The 17,415-nt window shown below is 43.3% G+C and overlaps 1 protein-coding gene across 1 annotated transcript in view; it reads right to left on the reverse strand.

Annotated features, from left to right (window-relative positions):
* Positions 1 to 17,415, reverse strand: part of PEBP4 (phosphatidylethanolamine binding protein 4) — a 212,119-nt gene that overhangs the window by 90,021 nt on the left and 104,683 nt on the right. Inside the window, exon 3 of the mRNA XM_081238057.1 lies at positions 6,643 to 6,741. Coding sequence (XP_081094183.1) covers positions 6,643 to 6,741 — 99 coding nt within the window. The remainder of the gene's footprint in view (positions 1 to 6,642; positions 6,742 to 17,415) is intronic.

Genomic DNA, 17,415 nt, shown 5'->3' on the forward strand with positions numbered 1-17,415 from the left:
GCTGCATTAGTCTAAGGGCTGATTATATTTAAACAGTGCTCACATGGATAACAGGACACGGCGACCTCGGCATCCGAGAGCTAATTTGTCTCTTATCTCCAAATAATTTTACACCGCAAATTACCATGAAAACCTAAAGGGCTTTAAAAACATTCATCAAAAGATAATATTCCACTTTGTAGCAACATTTTATTTAAATTATTTTGAATGGGAGCGAAGGTATCTCTGTGGCGGGACAATGACAGCCAAGTGGAGATAGTGAGAGATAAGGAAATGGGGAGGGGTGCTGGGTTGGGTTAAAAATAAAGGTGGGAAGCGTTGGGGTCCTGACAGTGGGAGACACACCATAGGCCTGACTGGCACTTGCAGCCCAACCCGTGTGCCGGCTGTGGTCTGGGGTGACTCCAGGGGACCCTGATCTGGACCAGGGGTCACAGGGCAATTCCCAGAGGCTGAGTGATGGGGCAGACCCCCTTTCCCCCAACTACTTCCCCCACCAAAGTAAGTCTGGGTCAGGTTGGTGCCTCCAGGCTAGGCCTGGATCCATCCAGACTCCAGAGGCAAAAGGATGAGCTACTTCTGGGACTTCCCTTGTGGTCCAGTGGTTAAGAATCTGTCTTGCAATGCAGGGGACTCCGGTTCTATCCCTGGTCAGGGAACTGATGTCCTACATGCCACGGGGAAACTAAGCCCGCATACTGCAACTACTGAGCCCACACATTTCACAATTAGGCACACCACAACTAGAGAGAAGCCTGCGCGTCGCAATGAAAGATCTTGCATGCCGCAACTAAGACCCGACGTAGCCTAAAATAAATAAATTAATTAAATTAAAATAATAATTAAAAAAAGGATGAGCTGCTTTTTCCACATGGTTTGTGTGTTGGGCTGTTGCCTAGAGTTCTTACTTTGCAAAACATGAGTCCAACAGCCTAAGGAAAGTTGCTAAATCATACGTGGCTGTTGTGGTCAGATCTCAGAGTTGGGGTGGTGGGAGAGAGAGTCACATTGACCAAGGCCCTACTCTTCTGTTCTGTGCCACGACCCTTAAACTCATCGAACATTGGGAAATAGATATTATTATCATGCCCATTTTAAGGATGAAGAAACTGAGGCTCAGAGATTCCCAACTGGAAGTGGCAGAGCCTGGAGCCTCCCTCAGTTCATCTGGGTGGCCACGTACACATCTGGTTTATAACCAGGGCCTCTGCATTGCCCCCATCATCAAACATTCTTTAGGGCTCCTGGATCCAAACTGACATGCTCTTAGGCAGCATATGCCATGCCTTGCAGGTGTTTATTACTTAAAATGGACCCTCACGGGGCTGGGCAAAGCGTGCATGGACATGCGCACAAATAGCAGCAGCAAAACTAAAAATACAGGTCTAAAGAAAGAAATGAATTAATTAATCCTATTTCCTTGGTTTGACCTCTTCATCTGAACATGTGGTCCTGATGAAGACTGTTTATTCTTCTTCTGTTTATTTATTTATTCTTCTTCTGTTTATTGTTGCTTTGGAGCATACAGAAAATTGGATTATATAATTATATGTATATATTTAATTTTTTTTTTTTTTTTTTTTTTGCGGTACGCGGGCCTCTCACTGTTGTGGCCTCCCCCGTTGCAGAGCACAGGCTCCGGACGCGCAGGCTCAGCGGCCATGGCTCACGGGCCCAGCCGCTCCGCGGCATGTGGGATCTTCCCGGACCGGGGCACCAACCCACGTCCCCTGCATCGGCAGGCGGACTCTCAACCACTGTGCCACCAGGGAAGCCCTATATTTAAATTTTTCTTGGATCTGCTGCTCGATTGATTAGGAGCGAGGATAAATTTGCCCCTTTATATAGTGCTTTTCTCTAGGGAGGCTCCTCCTTGTTGCATATGTAATTTCCCTTTTCCTGTCTCAATCCTGAAGAGCAAGGATTTGTGTCAGTTTTACAGACAAGAAGCCACAATTTCAGAGAGGTCAAGTAACTTGCCTGAGATCTCTCAGCAGTGGGACCAATAATTCCAACACAAGAGTCCTGACACATGCTAATCACCTAGCTGGAAAGCAAGGGGCTATGATCCCAGCTCTGTTTATTGGGTTACCCATTTATCTTATTCACCGAACATACTAAGAGGTCCTCTAAAAAAACACCTCTCATTATGGAAAAATCCAATGCTATAGAAAAGTAGACAGAATAATGAGCCCTCAAGGTCCTTTTAATTCAGCCCAGAATTGCTTGCACTTACAGCTGCCAAAGGTTGAGGGCACTGAATGAAAGGGAAACATGAACTTGCTGTTTCCTTTTCTTTCTTAAAACAAAAAAGATATTCAGGACAAATTTTAGAATCATTGACGGTTTCTAGGAAGATTTTCTTTTTTGGAAGAAAAAAGGTACCCTTGTCTCCTTAGTTGTTCTTGGTGTTCTTTGTCACCAATCATGATAGTCTTTGCGGAAAATATTAATAGACCATCTTCCTGTGTTCAATATTCCCATTAACAATAAAAAACGTAATGAAAATATCTGCATGAAAAGCTCTGAGCACTAATTTCAGAGACAAATAGAAGATGAACCACCAAGAAGAATTTCTTCTGAAATGAATGATGCAAATTAATTGATATCTTAATTAGGCTTTAGCACGAAGGTTATTAATTAGATTGAATTAGAACTGAAAGCATCTTAAAGGAAAAGCTGGGGATGTGGCACTGGGGGGAAGGAAAGATGTGATGTGTCAATGTTCTGTTCGAAATCTTTTTCGCTCAATGAGAGATTTTCAAAGAGGGGACCCAGAAAGACAGCACTCTTTATTTATCAGTCCCTGCCTACCCTGGTCTGGCCAGGTTTGGGGACTAAAGTCTAGTCTTCTCCCTGAGTGAATGAGAACCCCCAGGTATAGGGAGTTCCGGCCCCAGCCAGCTCCTGGTGCCCTCATCACCCTACCCGCATGCTGCAGCATCCTTCCCCTGCCCTCCTAGAGTAGAAGCCCTCAGAGGGCAGGGAGTCCCCCTATTTTGTTTGTGTTTGTAACCCCAGTGCTAGTGCAGGGTCTGACTTCGAGCAATCATGATAACATCACAGCAAACAGTTACATAGAACTTCCTATGTGTTCTGGGTCCTGTTCTAAACACTTTACTTAAGAAAACTCGTTTAAGCATCAGTAACACCAGAGTGAGTCAGGGACTATTGGGATTCCCACTTTACAAGCGAGCAAATTGAGACACAGGTTGAGCAACTCCCCTCCGCCCACCCCCACCCAACCCAAATCACAAAGCTAATACTGGTGGATTCAGATTCGAACCACAAGTCTGGGTCCAGATTCCGCACCCTGAAACACTATGCCATAACAAATAATGGTCAATCCACACTTGTTGAATGACATGAACAAGGGTGCCATGAATGCCTGGTCCCTCCTGATGGACTTCTCTCTAGTTCCTAGTTTTTATTTAAGGACTAGAGCTTTACCCTACTCTGTCCTAGACCCCACCAGTCTCTCATTGGGGGCTGCAAATGTTTCACATATTCCTAAGGACTGGTTTATATTCTGTTTCAACCTGGACAGGCAGTCCAAAAATTGTCCCTATTGAGGGGCTCCCATGGCCATGGGGCAGCCCACCACCCAATTAGGCCTGAGTCCCTAATAACATGGCCAGCCTAGGTTCCACCAAGTTTGCCTCTGTGGCCGTTGTGAATCGCAGGGCCACTGTCATTCTATATCTGCAGTGACTTCATGGCATGCCTTATTGCTGAGGCTGCTTGTTGCTGAGGGTTATGATAATGTGTAGGGTTTGCTTTTATGGGGGGGGTCCAAGATATTTATCAAGTGTATTTTATTTACCAAGACAGCATTCCCTGGGGAGGTTCCCTGGAAGCATCAACCTGTAAAAGGTAACCAGGAACAGAGCCCTGGGATGACGGGGGCTCTGTTTCTGATTATGCTTACCATTTTACAAAAAGGGCACCATGACATGCCCCTCGCCACAGTGGAGTTGATGAGAGAGATGTGGTGTGAAGCATGACCACATGGGATGGTTGTTTGGAGTTCGGTCGCCTGGATTGAAGACCCACCTCTACAACCCCCTAGCTGAGAGACTGCATCATTTGATCTCACCAGGCTTTGTTTCCCCATCTGTAAAATGGGGATAATGCCTGGTTCACAAAGTGATTGCAAGGATTAAAAGGAAATTGTGCAAATTGCTTCACAGATAGGTGATATTAACAGCAACCCAGGCATTCTGAATCTGCCGTCTTCCTTCCAGCTGCTAAACCCCTCCTGGATGCCTGTTGAATGTGGATGCCCTGTTCTCTCCAGACTGACCCAAGTGGTGCCCAGGAATCTTCATTTTAACAAGCTCACCAGCAGATACGAACGTGCTCTAATGTTGGGGACTGACAGCTATCACCAACACACAGGAAGTGCTTCTGGGTTTGGTTAGAGCCCTCTCTTCCTTTGGCCGTGGTCCACAGCCTGAGACCTACACTGGCCTGGTTTTTCTACTGGCTGTGCAGCTGGCAGAATGCGGGGGCCGGCGGGCAGGCCGAGTGGACATAGCTGGGGAGAGCTGCTGCTTCCTGCTGGACCCTTGCATCGGGGCAAGTGGGTGAAAATGCGGCGGAAACCCACGCTTCCTCCGGCCTGAGCGGGAAAGCTGAGGGCCGCACCCGGGCAGGTGGCCCTGGTAAGCTCTGTGGCTTAGTGGCCTCGCCGGCCAGCTGCCACCTGCCACCTGCTCTGCTTCTAAGCTGGGCTGCTGGGGCTAAACCCACGTTGGCACCACAAGGCTTGTGCGAGAGAGCTGTCCTGTCCTGTATTGGGGGAGGGGAGACTTCAGGCTTGGAAGAGAGGAAGCCTCATGGCTCCGAGGTCCCTTCTACTCTGAAATGATTCCATCCGCATTCCATTTCGTTCCAGTTTCTGAAACTGGGACTCAGAATTGCCCAGTAGAGCCTTCTTACAGGCAGCCCTGTGCATGGAGGCAGACTGTAAATATGATGACCAGAGCAGTGTTCTTTTCTTGAGAGTTTCACCCCCTTGTGGCCGCCTTGCGCCTGTGCTCTAATTTGGGGCAGGATCCAGTATCTTGCCCTTTGTGCTCTCAGCTCCGCTCCCTCCACTAAGTCAGGTCTCTCCCCCAGCTCTTCCCTTTCACATGTTTATGGTGTTTCCAAGGCTCTCCATGAGGCCGAGAGGGGCGCTTGGCCAGGGAAGGGTGATGGAGCAATGACCCTACTTTCCCTCAACAGCCCGGCTCAGCCTCTGTCCCAGAAGCTGCTGCCGCAAGTCTCCCTGGAGGGAGCCCCTTCTTAGGCCGTAGCCAGGGCTGTCCCTAGCATCCTATGAAGGGCCTGTGGTCACTGGGAGGGGTTGGTTGCCAGGGTAACCCCCCACACACCACCACGTCCCCACTCCAATGGTTGTGAGAGCCCAGCCTTGCCAGGAGAGTCAATAGCTAGTTCAGACCGGTACCCCTTCTTCTGCCCCGTAGCTCTAGAAGGAAAAACACAAAGTCCTTATAGCTGTGGTACGTGCTGTGTTTTACAGAGTCATCTTAGGACACTGTAACTGGATGATCACAACAACCACATAGCAGAGGTAACATGGTTCTCACCTTACAGATAAACACAAAACGCCAAGAGGGACTCCATGACATGATGGAGGTCATTGAGGTGGGAACCAGCCCAGCCTGGATCCAAACTTAGTCTTTCTAGGTCTGGGTTCCCACTGTCTTACAGGGTTGGTGCCTTTGCACATGTGATGCAAAGGCCATCGGCAGGCTTTCTAGGCATAAGATGCGTGGATGCCTGATGCTAGTGTGGATTTTCCCAAAGTGCATTGCCACATGCTCGTGAACAAAAGATTCAACAGTCAAGTGAGACTGGAAAATAAATGCATGTTATATAATGCATACTAGGATATTAAAAGCTCTAAAAGGCCCTTCGGTGGGGAACGGGATAAATACATTTTAACCCAGAGTCTCCGAAACTTGCCTGGCAATGGAGCCTTTTTGTTTTTTGTTTTTTCACCTAATGCCCATTAACAAGCCACCAGATTTGCGCCCCTCAGACCTACTCTGGAAAGGCTGAGCCTGGCTCCTTTGTCATTATGGCTGACGACAAAAGGACAAAAATGAGGGGAGGCCACTTGTTTCTGTACAAAGAAAAAGAGATCGCCATGCCTCTTCCATGCCCCTTGGCCCATCAGCAGGAGATGCTGCAAGAGTCCCCTGCCACCTGGACTACACAGAATCACCTGGTGTCCCCCAAATCCAGGCCCCTGGCAGTGGTGTGCTGGAGCCAATTGTTACATTTTCAGAAAATTTGTGACAGTCCTTAAATCACTAACTTGAAATTGGCCATGGTGGGGGTCTTTCTTTACACTACAGAAATCAGCAAACACTACAAATGGGGGCTTTCTCCCCGCTAATCCTGAGATAAGGATATCCTGATCCTGTGTATCACTGGTCCTGGGTCATTTTCTGAAATTATTAGAAAACATGGGCGAGGCTGTGACAGCTGGGTGCTGGGGGAGACCTGACACGGAAGTCCTTGCTCATCAGAGTCCCCAGTGCTCCGGAACGAGAGCTGAGAACTGTGCAGAATGATAATCCTCCAGCCCCAATCTCCAGTGAATCAGAAAGTGCCTTCTGGCCTGCTTACCTTAATATCTGTCACCAGCCAATGTCTCCAGAATCGAGCTTTGGGAGAAGACCTGCTGGGGGCATCTGGATCCACCATCACCAGGATGTAGGTTGCACCCTGTAACACATTCATCAGAAAGACGTGTAGCATCGTGGCTAGAATTTGGAAAGGAAGTCTACAAGGTGCAGACTCTCCTTTTACCTCAATTCCAGCCGAGAGAGGCTGACCAACACCTAAAGCTTCCTACTCGATTCATCCCTGTTCTCATGACATTCCTCTTGTGTCACGTGCTTATTCTCAGAGAAATGAAGTCTATTAAGTAGACAGCTTAATAGCTTGGCTTTCCCTTTATAAAGAAGAATAAATCAAACAAGCATATTTACTCGGCACCTAGAAGTCTGTAACATCATGCCAGGAGCTGTGGAGGAAACAAAGAAACCTAAAACAGGGCTTCTGCTCTCAGGAAGCTCACAGTGTAGTTGGAGCGACTTGTCCATTAACTCAGCAAATACAGGAGAGCTTACTCCGTGTCAGGAACTGTACCGATTGCAAGGAATGCTCAGATTCATTCATCTCTTCAATAAGCATTTACTGAACACCGATTATGTGCCAGAAACTGTTCTAGGTGCTGGGAATCCAACAGAGAACAAGCAGGTGTGACCCATACTTTCAGGAAGATTTTACTCTAGGTGAGAGACACAGATTAAAAGGAAAGAAAAAAAGAGCAGAAGCAAGAAGAGCTACAATCCAGCAGCCTATGGAACAAAAACCACATTCACAGAAAGCAAGACAAGATGAAAAGGCAGAGGGCTATGTACCAGATGAAGGAACAAGATAAAACACCAGAGAAACAACTAAGTGAAGTGGAGACAGGCAACCTCCCAGAAAAAGAATTCAGAATAATGATAGTGAAGATGATCCAGGACCTTGGAAAAAGAATGGAGGCAAAGATCGAGAAGATGCAAGAAATGTTTAACAAAGATCTAGAAGAATTAAAGAACAAACAGAGAAGAACAACACAATAACTGAAATGAAAAATACACTAGAAGGAATCAATAGCAGAATAAGTGAGACAGAAGAACGTATAAGTGACCTGGAAGACAGAATTGTGGAATTCACTGCTGCGGAACAGAATAAAGAAAAAAGAAAGAAAAAAAATGAAGACAGCCTAAGAGACCTCTGGGATAACATTAAACGCAACAACATTTGCATTATAGGAGTCCCAGAAGGAGAAGAAAGAGAGAAAGGAGCCGAGAAAATATTTGAAGAGGTAAGAGTCGAAAACTTCCCTAACGTGGGAAAGGAAATAGCCACCCAAGTCCAGGAAGCGCGGAGTGGCCCATACAGGATAAACCCAAGGAGAAACACACTGAGATACATAGTAATCAAATTGGCAAAAATTAAAGACAAAGAAAAATTGTTGAAAGCAGCAAGGGAAAAATGACAAATAACATACAAGGGAACTCCCATAAGGTTAATAACTGATTTCTCAGCAGAAACTCTACTAGCCAGAAAGGAGTGGCATGATATACTTAAAGTGATGAAAGGGAAGAACCTACTACCAAGATTACTCTATCCAGCAAGGATCTCATTCACATTTGATGGAGAAATCAAAAGATGTACAGACAAGCAAAAGCTAAGAGAATTCAGCACTACCAAACCAGCTCTACACCAAATGCTAAAGGAAATTCTCTAAGTGGGAAACACAAGAGAAGAAAAGGACCTGCAGACACAACCCCCCCACACAAATTAAGAAAATGGTAATATGAACATACATATCGATAATTACCTTAAATGTGAATGGATTCAATACTCCAACCAAAAGACACAGGCTTGCTGAATGGATACAAAAACAAGACCCATCTATATGCTGTCTACAAGAGACCCACTTCACACCTAGGGACACATACAGACTGAAAGTGAGGGGATGGAAAAAGATATCCCATGCAAATGGAAATCAAAAGAAAGCTGGAGTAGCAATACTCATATCAGATAAAATAGACTTTAAAATAAAGAATGTTACAAGAGACAAGGAAGGACACTATGTAATGATCAAGGGATCAATCCAAGAAGAAGATATAACAATTATAAATATATATGCACCCAACATAGGAGCACCTCAGCACATAAAGCGAATGCTAACAGCTCTAAAAGAGGAAATCGACAGTAACACAGTAATAGTGGGGGACTGTAACACCTCACTTACACCAATGGACAGATCATCCAAAATGAAAGTAAATAAGGAAACAGAAGCTTTAAATGACACGATAGACCAGATAGATTTCATTGATATTTATAGGACATTCCATCCAAAAACAGCAGATTACACTTTCTTCTCAAGTGCGCACGGAACATTCTCCAGGATAGATCACATCTTGGGTCACAAATCAAGCCTCAGTAAATTTAAGAAAATTGAAATCATATCAAGCATCTTTTCTGACCACAGCGCTATGAGCTTAGAAACGAATTACAGGGAAAAAAACGTAAAAAGCACAAACACATGGAGGCTAAACACTACGTTACTAAATATCCAAGAGATCACTGAGGAAATCAAAGAGAAAATCAAAGAATTCCTAGAGACAAACGACAATGAAAACGCGAGGATCCAAAACTTATGGGATGCAGCAAAAGCAGTTCTAAGAGGGAAGTTTATAGCTATATAAGCCTACCTCAAGAAACAAGAAAAATCTCAAATAAACAGTCTAACCCTACACCTAAAGGAATTAGAGAAAGAAGAACAACAAAACACAAAGTGAGCAGAAGGAAAGAAATCATGAAGATCAGAGCAGAAATAAATGAAATAGAAATAAAGAAAACAATAGCAAAGATCAATAAAACGAAAAGCTGGTTCTTTGAGAAGATTAACAAAATTGATAAACCATTAGTCAGACTCATCAAGAAAAAGAGGGAGAGGACTCAAATCAATAAAATTAGAAATGAAAAAGGAGAAGTTACAACAGACACCACAGAAATACAAAGCATCCTAAGAGACTACTACAAGCAACTCTATGCCAATAAAATGTACAACCTGGAAGAAATCGGCAAATTCTTAGAAAGGTATAACCTTCCAAGACTGAACCAGGAAGAAATAGAAAATATGAACAGCCCAATCACAAGCAATGAAATTGAAACTGTGATTAAAAATCTTCCAACAAACAGAAGTTCAGGACCAGATGGCTTCACAGGTGAATTCTATCAAACATTTAGAGAATATCTAACACCCATCCTCAAACTCTTCCAAAAAATTGCAGAGGAAGGAAAACTCCCAAACTCATTCTATGAGGCCACCATCACCCTGATACCAAAACCAGACAAAGATACTACAAAAAAAGAAAATTACAGACCAATATCACTGATGAATATAGATGCAAAAATCCTCAACAAAATACTAGCAAACCAAATCCAACAACACATTAAAAGGATCATACACCATGAGCAAGTGGGGTTTATCCCAGGGATGCAAGGATTCTTCAATATATGCAAATCAATCAATGTGATACACCATATTAACAAACTGAAGAATAAAAACCATATGATCATCTCAATAGATGCAGACAAAGCTTTTGACGAAATTCAACACCAATTTATGATAAAAACTCTCCAGAAAGTGGGCACAGAGGGAATCTACCTCAACATAATAAAGTCCATATATGACAAACCCACAGCAAACATCATTCTCAATGGTAAAAAACTGAAAGAATTTCCTCTAAGATCAGGAACAAGGCAAGGATATCCACTCTCACCACTATTATTCAACATAGTTTTGGAAGTCCTAGCCACAGCAATAAGAGAAGAAAAAGAAATAAAAGGAATACAATTTGGAAAAGAAGAAGTAAAACTGTCAATGTGTGCAGATGACATGATACTATACATAGAGAATCCTAAAGATGCCACCAGAAAACTACTAGAGCTAATCAATGAATTTGGTAAAGTTGCAGGATACAAAATTAATGCACAGAAAGCTCTTGCATTCCTATACACTAATGATGAAAAATCTGAAAGAGAAATTAAGGAAACACTCCCATTTGCCACTGGAAAAAAAAGAATAAAATACCTAGGAATAAACCTACCTAGGGAGACAAAAGATCTGTATGCAGAAAACTATGAGACACTGATGAAAGAAATTAAAGATGATACCAACAGATGGAGAGATATACCATGTTCTTGGATTGGAAGAATCAATATTGTGAAAATGACTATACTACCCAAAGAAATCTACAGATTCAACGCAATTCCTATCAAATTACCAATGGCATTTTTTACGGAACTAGAACAAAAAAAAATCTTAAAATGTGTATGGAGACACAAAAGACCCCGAATAGCCAAAGCAGTTTTGAGGGAAAAAAACAGAGCTGGAGGAATCAGACTCCCTGACTTCACACTATACTACAAAGCTACAGTAATCAAGACAATATGGTACTGGCACAAAAACAGAAATATAGATCAATGGAACAAGATAGAAAGCCCAGAGATAAACCCATGCACCTATGGTCAACTAATATATGACAAAGGAGGCAAGGATATACAGTGGAGAAAAGACAGTCTCTTCAATAAGTGGTGCTGGGAAAACTGGACAGCTACATGTAAAAGAATGCAATTAGAACACTCCCTAACACTGTACACAAAGATAAACTCAAAATGGATTCGAGACCTCAATGTAAGACTGGACACTGTAAAACTCTTAGAGGAAAACATAGGAAGAACACTGTTTGACATAAATCACAGCAAGTTGATCCACCTCTTAGAGTAATGGAAATAAAAACAAAAATAAACAAATGGGACCTAATGAAACTTCAAAGCTTTTGCACAGCAAAGGAAACCGTAAACAAGACGAAAAGACAACCCTCAGAATGGGAGAACATATTTGCAAATGAATCAATGGACAAAGGATTAATCTCCAAAATGTATAAACAGCTCATGCAGCTCAATATTAAAAAAACAAACACCTCAATCCAAAAATGGGCTGAAGACCTAAATACACATTTCTCCAAAGAAGACATGCAGATGGCGAAGAAGCACATGAAAAGCTGCTCAACATCACTAATTATTAGAGAAATGCAAATCAAAACTACAATGAGGTATCACCTCACACCAGTTGGAAAAGGCATCATCAGAAAATCTACAAACAACAAATGCTGGAGAGGGTGTGGAGAAAAGGGAAGCCGCTTGCATTGTTGGTAGGAATGTAAATTGATACAGCCACTATGGAGAATAGTATGGAGGTTCCTTAAAAAACTAAAAATAGAATTATCATATGACCCAGCAATCCCACTACTGGGCATATACCCTGAGAAAATCATAATTCAAAAAGACACATCCACCCCAATGTTCATTGCAGCACTATTTACAATAGCCAGGTCATGGAAACAACCTAAATGCCCATCAACAGCTGAATGGATAAAGAAGATGTGGTACATATATACAATGGAATATTACTCAGCCATAAAAAGGAACGAAATTGGGTTATTTGTTGAGATGTGGATGGATCTAGAGACTGTCATACAGAGTGAAGTAAGTCAGAAAGAGAAAAACAAATATCATATATTAATGCATGTATGTGGAACCTAGAAAAATGGGACAGATGAACCAGTTTGCAGGGCAGAAGTTGAGACACAGATGTAGAGAACATACGTAGGGACACCACTTGGGGAAAGCCGCGGTGGTGGGGGTGATGGTGTGATGAATTGGGCAATTGGGATTGACATGTATGCACTGATGTGTATAAAATTGATGACTAGTAAGAACCTGCTGTATAAAAAAATAAATAAAATTCAAAAAATCCAAACAACAACAAAACCCAAGGAAGTGCCAACTCGGGATTAGTTCTATGATTAAAATAAAATAGGATGGGGTTGGAGGAAGTAAGCGTCCCCAGAAGGGGAAACAACTGCTACAAAGGCCTTCAGGTGGGAACGAGTGAGGGTTTGAGGAGCAGAAAGAAAGCCATGTGGCTAGAGGCAAGCAAGGGGAGGAGACAGGGCAGGGTTGGAGAGGTGGGTGGGGACCCGGCCACAGAAGGCTTTGCAGACCTGGGTGAGGAGGGGCTTTTATTCTAAGTGCAATGCAGAACTACTGGAGGGTTTTTTGTTTGTTTGTTTGTTTGCTTTTGTTTTTAAGCCAGAAGAGTGATATGCTCTGATTTACATTGTTAAAAAGTTGTCATGGTGGCTGGGTGGGGAGTGAATGGTCGGCAGGAGGCAAGAGAGGAGGCTATTGCAGTGATAAAGGGCAGGATGATGGCATTTTGGACTAGAATGGTTGCAATGGAGATAGAAGCCAGTAGATGGATAGGGGAAGTATTTTTAGAGAGCATCAGTGGGATTTGCTGATGGACTGGACTGTAGGGCAGGGAGGAGCGGGTAGGGAAAGAGAAATCGAGGATGATTCTTGGGGTTTTGGCTAGAATAACTGGGTGAATGGTGCTACTTAATGTCATGGAGAAGACTTGGAAAGGAGAATGTTTGAAGGGGAATATTGAGAGTTCTATTTTGGACATGTTACATTTGAAACGCCTCTTAAAGACAAGCAAGTATCAGAGTCAAGAGTTTGGAGGAGAGATCAGGACTGGATGTATAATATTTGGAGTCACTGACTCCCAAGGACCAAAGATGGCCCCTAAATCCATAGAATAATGAGATGATTCATGGAGAGATTAGACATGGGGAAGAAAAGAGGTCTCGTGAGTGAACTCTAGAACATGCTAAGGAAGAGGGGAGGAGAGGCGAGGTGGATCTAGCAAAGGAGACTGTAGCCAGGGAGGCAGGGGAGCCACCTGAAGCACAGGTATCATGAAAGCCGAGACAGAAAGTGTGTCCAGGCGGAGGAAGTGGTCAGCTGTGTCGAATGCTGCTGAAAGGTAGAGCAAGATGAGGACACAGATGTGACAATGTGATCTGACAACATGGAGATCCCTTGTTTTCTTGGCAAGACCAGGGTCAGTGGAGTAGTAAGGACTGATGTTTGATTGGAATAGGTGGCGAGAGATGGGATGCGAGGAACTGAAAATAGTTATTAAAGATGATAAAAGAGGAATTATAGTGTGAAGGACAGCTGAGACGCAGAGTGGCTGTTACTAGATGGGAAGGAAGAGTCAAGAGATTTATTTCTGTTTACATTTTTAAAGAGGTGGATGGCAGTCAAGAATGTCTGCAAGCCGATGGACATGATCCAGTATGGAGGGAGGTATAGACGTCAGAGAGAAGAAAGGGGTTCGTTGTAAGAGCCAAGACTCTGGGAAGGTGGGAGGAGACAGGATCCAGAGCAAAAGTGGAGGGCCTGGCCTTTGGCAGGGTCGGAGGATACAGGTTCAGATGCAAGGGTGCTGGAAGATGTGGTGAGGAATGAGGAAATTGGATTCCAATTACTTCTATTTCTCAATGAGTTAGAGGCAAGGTCATCAGGGGAAGAGGGATTATAGGAAGTTTGGGGACAGACAAGGTGTGGAATAGTCATCTGGGGAGGTGAGAAATTGAGTATACCAGAGGTATGTAGTAAGGTTACTGGGTAATGTTACATTCCACAGTTATGCGCTTTTTGACGGTTCAAGTGCAGACAGGGAATAAGTCGTCGTTGGGTTTAGCTTGAATATGGACAGACTGGTGAGCATGATGGAAGAGAAGGGAGGGAGAGTGTAAGAAGGGAGTAGATAAATAAGGAGGGTCCTGGGATTCCTCTTGCTCTGGAGGGAGAGAGAGGCATAGACATAACTGGAGTACAGTATGTGAAGGACATGAGTAGAGGAACATCTATCAGGCAGTAAGGGAGCATGGAGGAGGGAGCCTAAATCTCTCCACCTCAGGAGTCCAGGAAGCCTTCACCGAGTTTTCGTCTGAGCTTGATCTTGAAGGATGAGCTGGTAAGGGGTCAGGAAAAGGACTCCCTTGGCAAAGGGAAGGGTCTGGGAAAAGGCACGAGGGGTTGGGGAAGGGCAAGAAACTTGGTGTGCTGGGACAGAGGGTGTCTATAGAGGGATGGTGGGTGACGGAGCTGAAAGGTTACTGGGACCAGATAATAGAAAACCTCACATGTCCTAAGTTGTTGAGAATTTGTTTTGCAACAGGACTCACTGAAATGCCTGCTTTGGGAAGGCACGTGGTGAGGATGAGTAAAAGACTAAAAGCAGAGTAAAAAGAAAAAAAAAAGAAAATGGGGATACTCTGAAGAGAGATCATGAGGGCTTGAAAATTCAAGTAGTAATAAAGATAGAGAGATTTGTACCACAGAATCAACAGCATGAGGTGACTGGATAGGGCAGGTGAGAGAGGGAGAGGGGTCCAGGAGGTCTATGAGATTCTATCTTGGGCAATTAGGTGGATGATGGTACCATGACTATTATGAGTAGAAAGTCTGGGAGAGAGTGAGTTTGGTGTTGAAACATGTAGGCAGAGATGTACCCTAAATGGAGCTATGAAGCCTGGAGCTCTCTTAAGACTTGGCATGTGGGTAGCGGGCATGGGGATGGATAAGATTGTTGAGAAGAACTTACGGAGTGAGAACAGAACAGCTAGGGTGGAACTCAGGAACTAAGAGGGGTGGGGAGAGGAGAGACTGAGGGAAGAGAGTTAGGAAGAGAACCAGGGAGCAGAGTGTCACGGACACCAAGACAAAAAGGGTTCAAGGAAGGAGTGGGGATGGGCTCAGTATAACAGAACCATCAAGGAAGAGGATCCCAAAGCCGTACTGGCTGTGACAATTGGGGGAGAACGGGCAACTTTCCAGAGATGAGTAGTTCAGAGATAAAACTACTGTTTGTTGAATGTTAAAATCCAAAACCACATATTAAACGCTATAGGAAATTAACTCAGAGAATTTGAAGGTAAAGCCCAAGGAAATCTCCAAGAACTCAGAAGAGAAGGATAAAGAGATGAAAATATTAGGGGGAAAGTAGGATCATATCCTAAGGAGCCCGTGTGTGTGTGTGTGTGTGTGTGTGCATGCACATGCATGTGTGTGATCCCAGTAGACTCCCAGAGAGAAAAACTGTCTGATACAACCAAGAATTGGTTTTAGCAAAAGCAGCAAGAGGGCTTCCCTGGTGGCGCAGTGGTTGAGAGTCCGCCTGCCGATGCAGGGGACACGGGTTCGTGCCCCGGTCCGAGAGGATCCCACATGCCGCGGAGCGGCTGGGCCTGTGAGCCATGGCTGCTGAGCCTGTGCGTCCGGAGCCTGTGCTCCACAACGGGAGAGGCCACAACAGTGAGAGGCCCGTGTACAGCAAAAAAAAAAAAAAAAAAAAAAAAAAAAGCAGCAAGAAAATAAAAACAAAGTGTAAATACTGTAAAAGAAGAAAAAAAACCCATTATGCTCTTTCTGTTTTTTAATTAATTGTTTTCCAAAGGACATAATTGCCTACATGAGAAACCAAAAGAATCAGCTGGAAACAACTAGAGTAATATTCAATAAGTGAGTTGTTATGAAATGCACACAAAATCAGTACTTTCCTACGGACAAATAGTAGTCAGAAAATATACTTTTAAAATCCCATTTACCATTGTAATAAAAATATAAAATATCTAGGAATAAACTTGATGAAAAATCCAAGACTTTCACCAAGAAACCAAAGCATTACTGATGTACATAAAAAGAAAACTTGAAGAGATGGAGAAAGACATATTATGCTTTTACACATCAAAGCCACCATTTGCAAATATGTCAGTAATCCTTTAATTAATTAGTTGATTTAACACAATTCCAATCAAAATCCTTAATAGATATTTTGGGAACTTCATGGAAGTTCTCCAAGAGATATCCACACTCCCATGTTCAGTGCAGCATTATTCACAATAGCCAGGCTGTGGAAACAAACCTAAATGTCCATCAAGGTATGAAGGGATAAAGACCGTGTAGTTTATACACACAATGGAATATTATTCAGCTATGAAAAAGAGGGAAATCCTGTCATTTGTAACAACATGAATGAACCATGAGGACATTATGCTAAGTGAAATAAACCAGTCACAGAAGGACAAATACTGTCTGATTCAATTTATATGAGGCATCTAAAATAGTCAAACTCACAGAAGCAGAGAGCAGAATCGTGGTTACCAGGGGCAGAGGGAAGGGGAAAATGGGGAGTTTCTGTTAAATAGGGACAAAGCATGAGTCACAAAAGATGAATAAGTCCTAGAGATCCGCTGTACAACCTTGCACCTGTAGTTAATGATATTGTATTGTACACTTTAAAATCTGTTCAGAGGGTAGATCTCTTGTTCCTACTGCAAAAAAAATAAAATTTTAAATTAAAAAGAAGAAAGTAATCCTGCTTGAAGAAAGCAGGACGGAATCAACGCCCTCGTCAAGCATTCTGCAAATCCCAGACCTTGACAGTACGCTCTGCTGGAGAGGCGGTGGGGAAGCTTCATACATTGCTGTGGGAATGCAAAAATGGGGCCGATTTATCCTTTGACTCAGCAATCTCACTTCTGTAATTTCTTCCCCTAAAGATACCTGCATATTTATGAAATGACTTGTGTATAAGGTATTCATTTCAGCCATGTTTATGATAGCAAAAGTTGGAAATAACTCAAGTGTCCATCAGTTGGGGATTGGTTAATAAACATTGATACGTACTCACAATGGAATACTTTATAGCTGTGAAAAACAATGAAGATCTCTCAGATCTGATCTGAAAAGCTCTCCAAGGTAAATGAGTGAAAAATGCAAGGTGCAGAACAGATATCTAGCACCTTACTTTTACATAGGAAAGAAAAAACAAGCTATGTCTTCACATTGGTTTGTATTTGCATAAACAAACCCTGGAGAGATATTAAAAAAAAAAGATGTGGGTGGTGG

The sequence above is a fragment of the Mesoplodon bidens genome (assembly GCF_964165515.1).
Source record: "Mesoplodon bidens genome assembly, chromosome: 6".
Taxonomy (NCBI): Eukaryota; Metazoa; Chordata; class Mammalia; order Artiodactyla; family Ziphiidae; genus Mesoplodon; species Mesoplodon bidens.